Genomic DNA, 10,758 nt, shown 5'->3' on the forward strand with positions numbered 1-10,758 from the left:
TAGCCAGGAATGGGGTTAGGAAACTCTTTTAAGCATATAATAGAGATAGTACCACTATTAATTTAATAGTATCTGTTATTATTAAAGTTCTAAGTAGTTAAGAGTCTCCCTCTCTAGTTACCGCTAGTGCCGTCTACTATCTACTATAAAACGTCCGTTAATATTTTATAATTACTTAGCTAGGTAGTTCCGAAAATAAAGACTATACTAGCCGCTCTTAGCTTACCTAGCTAGTTTTACGGCAGTGTAATATAGCCATTTTTAAGATATTTTATGGCGACGCAAGCCCCTAGTATAGCCTAAAGTTATAAAAAATTCGCCGTTTAGTTAGTGGTTCTCTATATTAAAGCATATAAAAGATCTAAACTATTTACTCTAATCCTATTTAAGGCTAATAGTGGTAAGAGATAAGTTATTATATTGTTATTAAAACTGGGAAAAGTGTAAAAGATATATCTATAAGGGTAACTATTAGTCCCTATAAAGATCCTGTTTTTAATAACTATAAGCTATTTATTTTAAGTATAGGTAAAACCTTAGCCGCATAGAAGGGCTGTTAGGAGGAGGTAGAGAAGTAAATATATAATAATAATTTATTGCTTAACGTCCGATTTGGATCCCTATTAGGCCCACGCGGACTACTCCTTATTTACATATAGGGAGAAAACTCTATTTAAGAAAAATGAGAAAACCCTATAATCCATCTCCCCGCCTTTTGGGACTCGCCTACAAGTTGCCTATAGTGCTTTACTACCTTACTGTTTAACCTCCTTAGGAACCACTGCTGCCGTAACAGGCCTACGGACGCGCTAGTATCACAAAATTTTACTCTACTACTGTAGAGTTACTAGGGGGCACCTGCTGCTCGCCCCCTTACCTTTTATTACTATTTCCCTTGCAACCCGGAACTAATTTAGCATATTTTAACTAATAAGCCACTAGGTAACCGCCTTAAGGCCTTTTTATATTAAGAGCAGTGTATTATAGTTCTCTATACTAGCTACTAAGAGTATTATTTCTTAATTGGTGCGTAGGGGGCATAGCAGTATTACGTATTTTGGTGTTTGTCTTAGCTAGCCATATTCGTATCTTAGGCTACCTACTAAAATACCCACCCAGTAAAGCTAATCTTTTAGTCCTATTATTCCTGTTCTTAAGAGTGTTACTATTATATTTTCTACCTTTATTAGGCCTTCTTGGAGCCCTTAGGTATTTACCCCCTATAGCGTTAACCATACTATAGCTTAGGTTCGTCTTGTATAAGTCAGCCTCTATACCTTCAACTCCCATTCGCCTCTTCAGCGTTAGTCCAACCAGTATTGCATTGCGGTAGATAGTTTCCCGGCGTTCTTGCGTGTTCTACTTTAGCTCCTTTCTCTGTCTTGCTGTTGTCTTTGCTAACCTCTTGCGCGTCTCCCTTCCTCCTCTATATGGGCCTGGGCCCTAAAGCGGCAAGTAAATATATAATGCGTAGAAAATAGAAGGCTATTTAAATTACTTATAGCAAATATAGAGGCAGAACTGTTGCTATTTAAGCGTATTTTATTTATATTACATTTTGTATAGGGTGCATTTCTAGCACCCTAATGGGACTAGTTTTGGGAGCCGCCAAGCCTAAACTATTTATTAATACTATTTACTTTAAAATTGCGCATATAAGATACTATTCCGCTATATTCCCCCTTATTTAAGTTCTATTTCTAGATCTTAAGTTCTCTTTTACTTTAATGTTAGGTAATCTCTAGTTTATTAAGCTAATTTATATAATATTTTAGCAAAGGGATAAGCGGGATTCTTATTTACTAAGTCCGCCTACCTAATAAACAGCAGAATATTAAGGCTGCCTTAGTACTACCCCTTTTCTTTAGCTAAGTCATACCTAGATAACTCTCCTTAGCATCCTTATCCGAAAACTATACTCCCTTCCTCTCTTCTAGAGCTTTTGCTAAAACCGCATTAGTATAGCTGTAAGCCGCTTAACTAAACTCGTGTAACGCAGTAAAGCCCTATATCCGCTACTGGCTATATTCTCGCCACCCTTTTAAGGGGTAGTTAATTAGTAGGTAAAGCGGGGTAATCCCTATTAGGTATGTCTATATATAGACGTCCTAGAGATATATAGGCGGGTAAGCTAAATAGGATCCACTAGGCAACTAAGGTCTGTTTTAATTGTTAAAGTTATATATATTACTAGGGGTTTAAGCAACCCTTTGACTATATATAAATTTCTATATAGGTAAGCTTAGTTGCTTTTACCGTCCGGCCTAAGCTATAGAGAGGATTAGTATTACTTAGCCTAGCTCTATTTTAACTACTCTAGCACAGTCCTAGTTTTATTAGGTCCCTAAAGCAGGCAAGTAATCTAAGTAGGTTTACTCTATAGTTAGACCTTTTAACTTAAATAAGCTAAGGGCTCTATCGTTTTAAATAGAATGTAGGACATTATATAAGCTAATTAGGTCCTATTTATTACTTCGCAATTAAGACCTAGGGTGCTGCCTTAACTTCCACTAGTCTTCCTAATCCAATGTCTTTAAAGAAAGCTTAAGAGGATAGTGTATAAGATAGTTTTAGCCATATCTTATTAAGCCAGTAGATTAGAATCTTTGTGTGTATTACTAGCTATTATTTCTTCTCTTAGGCCTAGAGTATAGTTTTTTACTAGGCGTGGTAGGGTTTATAAGCTAAAATCATCATTATATCCGCTTATTTAGGTATTTAATAGCTCTTTAATAGAGTGGATGGGTTGCCTTTATATTAGTTACTTAGGCAGGTAGAGTAAATTCTAAGTTAATATTATGGCCTCGCTCCTAAGCCGTAAAATAATAATCTATAAACTTTTTAATTAGCCCTAGGGTTTAAAAGAACGGTAGAAAATATAGGGTTAATAAACCTTATAGGGGTAGAATTTGGCTTTATATAGAGGCTTAGAGTTAAGTTTAGTAAGGGAAAATGGATAAAGTTATAGCCTAGCAGCTTGAGACAAAAAGGGAAAAGTACGTTACGTCACAAAGCTGGGTTAAAAGAGCCTTTTTAAGCCCTAAAGAGACACGGCGCTAAGCGGGGTAAGGGATTACCCTGTTTTAATTACCCTTACCCTTGCTTACCTAACACTTACCTTAGCTCGCGCGAGCTTAAGGCGGCAACGCTTACCCATTAAAACGGGAAAAGAAGTCTTTAAACGCTTATAGAGAAACCGTACCTAGGTGTATATAGGGGGTATACTTAGCAGAGGCACGTATAGAGGCTATTGGGAATATAGCGGGGACATAAAGTAGAGCTTTGTGTAGAGCCTCGTGTAGAGCCCCTATATATAAAGCTTTGTGTAAAGCCTTATATAGAGCCTTATGCAGAGCTTTATGCAGTTTTATAGTATTTTTGTTATAGAAAAATTAGGGTTTAGCAAATTGCTAAAATTGCGACTTAAGCGAGTTAAGTAGACCCCAATTTTTAGCTGCAATAACGTGCCTAAAAAAAATCTTAATGTATAGTTATGGGTTATAAGTCTCTAGTTATAGTCTGCATTATAAACCTTCACCACACATGCAACCTTACCAAAAGGTAGCGCCACACTCCAAAACTTACGTATATCCATCTTACCATTAAAAAATATCGATTTTCTAACTTTTAAGACCTAATTCCTACTGCCTAGCGAGCTAGAGGTGGATTTATTTGTCGTTTTACCCCCTTTCTCCCAACAGAAAAATTTCTCTAAGGGTGGCCCTAGCTTATAAGCGAGGCACGGACAGAAACACTAAAACTACTACCACTACTACCAATACTACTAATACCAAAACTATAAAATAGGGGCTAGTTTCCCTACTACCTCTTAGCCTAATCTCTCCAGAAATCTTCTAGTAGGATTAGTAAGGAGAAAGGGCATAAGGATAGTAAAAACTAGGAAAACCCCCCTATAAGAGACATAATGCCAAGGTCCGGTAGGCTTAAAAAGAAACCTCCTATAGAAATAAGTGATAATGAGTCTACATTTACCTTTTCTGGCCCTTCTCCTTCTCCTGGCCTATTTGGGACAGGAGAAAAAAGAGGACATTCTTAGTCTTCTACTGAAAAAGAAAACCAAAAACCTGCAAAAAAGACAACTAAACTAATGACTTTTACGGCTGGTATACCTAGTATATCTTTCTCTCCCCTTTCTCCAGAACAACACCTATAAAAAGCTCTAGATAGCCTAATCTAGGCCTATAAAGGGCTAGAAAAAGAAAAGAAGAAGATAAAAAGGAACAAGTTAAACAGCTAGAGGACTATACACATAGTATTCTAGCAGGAGAAAATCCCTTTATAAAAGGAAAAGAAAAGACAAAAGATGTCCTAAAAGGACTAGTTGAAGAAGTAAGAGCTCTCCGTAAGGAGGTAGCCCCTACTAAAGAAACCTACGCAGAGAGGCTAAAAAAGGACCTCCCTACTTCGTCCTCTCTACCCTCCTTGTTACTACCATTTCCTACTCCTTTTACTTCTACTAGAAGTAAGAAAAAGCAGCTATAAGAAAGAAAGCTAGTCCTAATTATAGACTAAAAGGACTAACCTCTAGATACCTTCACTATACGAAACAAAGTCAATTAACTATTTGCATTAAAACTGTAAGTAGAAAAACCGGTTTTAGCATCTATAGCTAGAACTAAAGGAAAACAAAATATTCTCCTTACGACTACGGAAGAGTATAATGCAGATTTCCTAGTTAAATATAAGGAAATCTGGNATAACTGCTTTACCTTTTAAAGAGNANAAAAACTAGAACTATGGGTTTAAATTATAGCCCATAGGGTTCCTACCCTACCTTTCTTAGGAGAAGGAGGCTCTAAGCTTCTAAAAGAAGAAATTGAGACTTTTAATCCTATAAGGATACAAGGACTACCTAGATGGATCTTATTTAGTATAAAAAGACACGATCTACAGACCAGATTTGGCTCTATAGTTTTTACTATAGAGAACGAAGAAAAAAGACAAGAAATTCTTAAGCAAAAAGAGATATTAATTGCAGGTACAGCTACTAAGGTAGTAAAATACCTTAAAGTCTCTCCTACTACGCAGTGTAATAGCTGCCAAAATTTGGCTATATAGGAGATAGATGCTCTACTAGGGCCTGTAGATATTGTGCGGCTACATATCTATCTAAAGACCACTGCTGTCCTACCTGCTTAATAAGCGGCAGGCCTTGTAAGCATACCACCCCTCTTTATATTAATTGTAAAGAAAAACACTTTGCTAATAGTAGAGACTGCGAGAATCTTAGAGCAGCTAAACTAGTATATAGTACTAGCGTAGAAGACTCTATGGAAGAATAAAATTAATAGGAGTCTAGAAGGAGGTAACTCCTACTAGGCTTTTAGGTTAAAAGATAGTAGAGAGCAAAAGGATAGAAATAAATTGTAAAAGGACAGGAACAGGGGTTAGGATTTCTTATAGTTTTTCTTACCATTTTCTCATTCCCTAGTAGTTGTAGTATCTTAGTATTTTTACTGGGAAACTATAAACTCCTAATTTAGGGGTTTATAAACTACTAGGACATAGCTACTAGTATATATTAAGCTGCCTAGAAAGGATTTATATATATAGAACTATAGCGCCATAGCCCAGAGGCTGCATGCGTAGTATTGTACGTAGTATAATACAACGGATAAAAATAAAAATAAAAATAAAAAAAGTCTCTAGTTAAAAGCAATTTCCCACTAAAACTTAGCTTCTTTATAGCTCATCTTTATAATAAAAATTATTAAAAGTTTAAGCTATAAAATTTAATGATTATAAAAATTTACTTCTTAAATAAAATTTACTTCTTAAATAAAATTGTCTATTTAGATTTTAATAATAAATTTATTTTATAAAGATAAATATACTCTAAAGTTTGGACACTTAAGTTTTAAGCGAATTTGTATAGAAAATTAAGATTTTTAACCTTACCCAACTTTATAGCTTTATAATAATTTTCTACGTAATATATTAAGAAGAGGAAGGCTAAGAAGAAATGTAAATAAAACGTACTCTTTACCAAATTAATTCTTACTTTAGAAGCTTATCGCTACTAAAAAGGCCACTTAAAAGGCTAAAGAGTAAGCTTAGCTTACTAAGAAATAGCTTAAAAGGATTATTAAATAGTAGTACAGCTTACTAAGGAGTAAGTTAAGACTAGAAAGGTCGCTTAAAAAAGGGTTACTAATATTAGGAAGCTAGCTAAGGTTTACTATAAAGAGGTAAAAGAAGTAGAAAAGGTAGCTAAAAAGGCATAAAAAGACTTCCTTACTGCCGCTAATATAGCTTATAAAAAGCATACTAAAGAAGCTTAATTGGCGGCTAATATAGTAGCTAATTGTTATAGGATACCCCCGTGATACCTTATATACATTTACCTATTTCTACTAACTTAGTAACTAAAAACCGACTATAAAACGGCAATTTAATAGCAATTTGTGGCAATCTAACGGCAATCTGCTATATTTTACTATATTCCACTAAATTCTACTAAGTTCTACTAAATTCTATTAAGTTCTGCTAGGACTACTACTTAAATCCTATTCTGCTTTACATATATATTAACTAAGCAACTAAGTCCATAATATATACCCTTTCTTCTTATTTTCCCTGCCTTCTTTCCTTACGTAATATCTTAATCTTATTATAATATACCCTATAGGCATATAGTTATTACGGGTATATAGCTACCCTACTAAACCACTAAGGGCAAATATTACGAATTACTTAACTATAAACAATTATATTTATATAGCTATCTGCTAGCTAGTTGCTTGCCGTCTAGGGCATATACGCGCTATATATTCTATTAAAGTGCATATACTGCACTTACGTAGTACTTGTTAAGGTGGCTTAACTACTTCCTCTACTATTACCGCTACTGCCTCCTTCTATGCAGCTTGTGCACGAAAGGCCCCCTCTACCCCTAATAGAACACCCCCTTTAGCTATATACGTGCGCTTCTTTACTTTCTTCCTTTTCTAGCGCTAATTTTCAAATTAAAGCTTCTTATTCTCGCTTATAAGTAATACAGCGCTTAATATCGCCATTTTATACCCCTTAATAAGTTAGCCAAGGGCCTGTTCTGTTAGACTTAGTAGGCTATATATACGCTGCTTAAGATAGCACTTTAGCAAGACTGTCTACTTCTATAGCTCAGTAATTAATACAGGAGCTAATAGTATAGGATTTATTAATTAAATCTTTATAAAAGATAATGGTTTTACCCTAACCCCCCTTAACTAGCATATTAATATATTTGGATTTAATGATAAACGTATAGTCTTAAGCTGAATTACCTATATAGTATACTTAAGGCTCTAATATTTAAACTATAAAGAACCAATTAGGCTTTTTATTACTACCTTAGGTTACCTAATAATTCTTAAACAACCCTAGATAAAGCTATATAAGGTAACTATTAATTAAAACAACCTTAAGCTTCTATTTACCACCTCCTATTATAAGTAGAAGTGCCTTAGAACTTACTACTTAAACCTAGAACTAAAATTTAAAAATCTACTAAGATTTACCAGTCTAAAATTTTTACTAATATCTACTTTATATTTAAGAAGTCTACCTAATTTTACTAGCCTAAGAATTCTACCGAATTCCACTAATATAAGACTTTTACCGATATTTACTAAGAATATAAAAATTCTACTGATCCCTATAAGTAGACCCTAAGTACTATATTACCCCGCGCTAAGTAAAAGCTTAAGCTTACTATACGAAAATACTAAAAGGACTAGTACTCTACTATAAAGAATATACTTAAAGAACCCAAACCTAAATCTAATACTAATTCCGTACCTAATACTAAACCTAAAGCTAAATAAGAAACTATATAAGAAACTATAGACGACCTAAGTAAGCTTAACACCCTAGATATCTATATAATTGGAGCTACCCCGCTAGCTTAACTTACTAAAAGACCTAAATATATAATTTTTACTGTTATAATAGCCGATATTAAGAAAGCCTTAGTACTAAAGAAGTATACTAACCCTGCTATAAAGGTACTAGTAGAGTATTATAAACGCCTAGAGGTATTTTTATAAAGGAAGCTAATAAGCTACTAGAACACTAATTATATAACTATAAGATCGTACTTAAAGAAGGAAAGCGGCCTAGGTTTAGACCTTTATATAAGATATTCTAAAACAAACTTTAAGTGCTATAAAAGTATTTAGACGAGAACCTAAGTAAAGGATTTATTAGAGCAAGCTCTTTACCTATAGCCGTATTAATAATCTTTATTAAGAAACTTAGTGGCGGTCTACACTTCTATATAGACTACTAAGCTCTTAACGCCGTTAATATTAAAAACTAATATCCGATCTAGTTAATATAAGAGACGCTAAACTAAATAAGTAAGGCTCGCTATTTTACGATGCTTAATATTATCTCTATATTTAACCGCCTTTATATTACTAAAGGAGACAAATAGCTTACTGCTTTTTGTACCTAATATAGATTATTTAAATACTTAGTAATACTATTCGGCCTCGTAAACACCCTAAGCTTGTTTAAATATTATATAAATAATACTCTATATCCTTACCTAGATATCTTCTATACTACTTATATTAATAATATCCTAATATATAGTAACAACCTAACTAAATACTGGTGTCACGGCACTAACCTAACGTATACTGTTTTATACTATCTCGTACTATCTCGTACTATTTCTTACTATTAGCTAGCCTACCACTAGCGCCTTAGCGGCTAGCCCTACTATTTATATACAATACCCCCTTTCACCTTCTTCTCCTCTTTATACCACAATGTAATAACTGGAGACGGTTTATAAACGAGTATACTTCTAACCCGAGCCTCCCCCATAACAAGGGCCTTTGGGCTATGGCGAAATGGGCAAAGAAAAAGGCAGGGCGCCCAGCAGAAGACCCATACCTACCACCCCTACGAAGAGCAGGAGAATCACAGGCCATAAACGACAACAATAAGAAGGCAAAGATCCTTACAGAAAGGTTCTTCCCCTAACCGGCTCTAGTAGACCTTAGTAATATCACGGGCGAAACACCGGTGACTTGCCTGCGGGTTAACAGCGACATAACAACAGAGGAAATGGCTAGAACTATTAGCCGCCTTTTAAACAATACAGCACTAGGACCAGATGGGATTCTAAATAAGGCCCTAAAAACCTATAGGCCACTTATAGCACCTTGGCTTGCAGATGTAGCCAGAGTATGCTTTGCTATAGGCTACTACCCATAACTTGGAAGATTTATAACAATAGTTGTCCTATAAAAAGAAGGTAAAGTAGATTACTTAATCCCAGGAAGCTACCGCCCTATTGCTTTAGAAAACACCCTTAGCAAGATCTTAGAAAGGGTAATAGCGGAATATATAGCAGATATAGCAGAGGAACACACCCTACTACTATAAAGCTAAATAGGGGCAAGAAAGAACCGCTTAACACTATTAGCACTTACGCTACTCGCTACTACTATTAAATCTATATAGGCGATGCGAAAGGACTTTATAGTATTAATGCTTAGCCTAGACATTAGTAGTGCCTACAATAATATACCCCATAAGCGTCTCCTGTATATCCTTAGGGCAAAGGGCTTCCTAGAATAGATTATATAATTTATCTAAGGGTTTATAGGCCAGAAAGAAANATNACTAGTNTTTAGCGGATACNANAGCCCCCNNATNANAGTTNNAANAGGAATACNATAANNATNACCCCTCTCGCCTATACTCTTCCTTTTCTTTATAAGCAACCTACTTAACTCCTTTGAGAAAGGGGCAACCTAGGGAATAGGCTTTATTAATAACACAAACCTAATTATATACGGGCTAACAGCCGTAAAGAATTACAGAACACTAAAGAAAGCCTATAATACTTATATAGAATAGGCAAAACATTATAAAGTCTAATTCTTACTAAAGAAATACCAGCTAATCTATTTTATAAGAAAACGCAACTAATCTACAAATCTCTAGCATATAATTCGTATTTAAGGCTTTAGGGGTTAACCAGTTCAGGGCCTAAGGGTATTAGGAGTATAGGTAGATAGTAAGCTCCGGTGGAGCGTATATACAGCATAAACGGCCCATAAAGGCCAAGCACAGTTCATTACTTTATCTAGGATTATTAATTCTATATAGGGTCCATACTTCCAAAGGTCACGCCTACTATATATAGCAGTCGTCCGGCCAACCATAACATATAGATCCAGTATTTGGGCCATTAGAGAAACTAAAAAGGGCCCCCCTAAATCACTCCTTAAACCACTTCAAAAGGTCTAAACAGCCTACCTTTAGAGTATCACAGGCAGGTATAAGCAAACGGCTACAGCACTGCTTAAGAAGGAATCCAATATTCCCCCCCTATAGTTATATATTAAAGCCGCTATAATATAAAGGACGTAAAATAAACGCAACTCTAATGTTATAAAGTACATTAAGACACGCCTAAGTAAACTATAGAGGGACCCTAGGGTGCCCTATAGGAGAATAAACTAATAACCCTAAAGTAGGGAAGAGATATTAGAGAAATAGGTAAAGAAAGTAGAAGAAGAATAGTGCCGCTTTAGGGCCCAGGCCTATATAAAGGAGGAAGGGAGACGTATAAGAGGTTAGTAAAGATAACAGTAAGATAAAGAAAGGAGCTAAAGTAAAACACGCAAGAACGCTAGGAAACTATCTACTGCAATGTAATACTAGTTAAACTAATGCTAGAGAGGCGAATGGGAGTTAAAGGTACAGAGGCTAACTTAGGTAAGACAAACCTAAGCC

At 35.1% G+C, this 10,758-nt stretch overlaps 1 protein-coding gene across 1 annotated transcript; it reads right to left on the reverse strand.

Moving 5' to 3' along the window:
• Nucleotides 1-338: 338 nt before the first annotated feature.
• Nucleotides 339-509, reverse strand: K441DRAFT_538186 (uncharacterized protein; the record flags this gene model as incomplete). Its single annotated transcript, XM_067642516.1, has 1 exon — nucleotides 339-509. A coding segment is annotated over one exon (171 nt), but the record flags the coding sequence as incomplete, so codon positions are not given.
• Nucleotides 510-10,758: the final 10,249 nt, after the last annotated feature.

This window comes from Cenococcum geophilum (genome assembly GCF_001692895.1).
Source record: "Cenococcum geophilum 1.58 unplaced genomic scaffold K441scaffold_4, whole genome shotgun sequence".
In the NCBI taxonomy this organism is placed as follows: domain Eukaryota; kingdom Fungi; phylum Ascomycota; class Dothideomycetes; order Gloniales; family Gloniaceae; genus Cenococcum; species Cenococcum geophilum.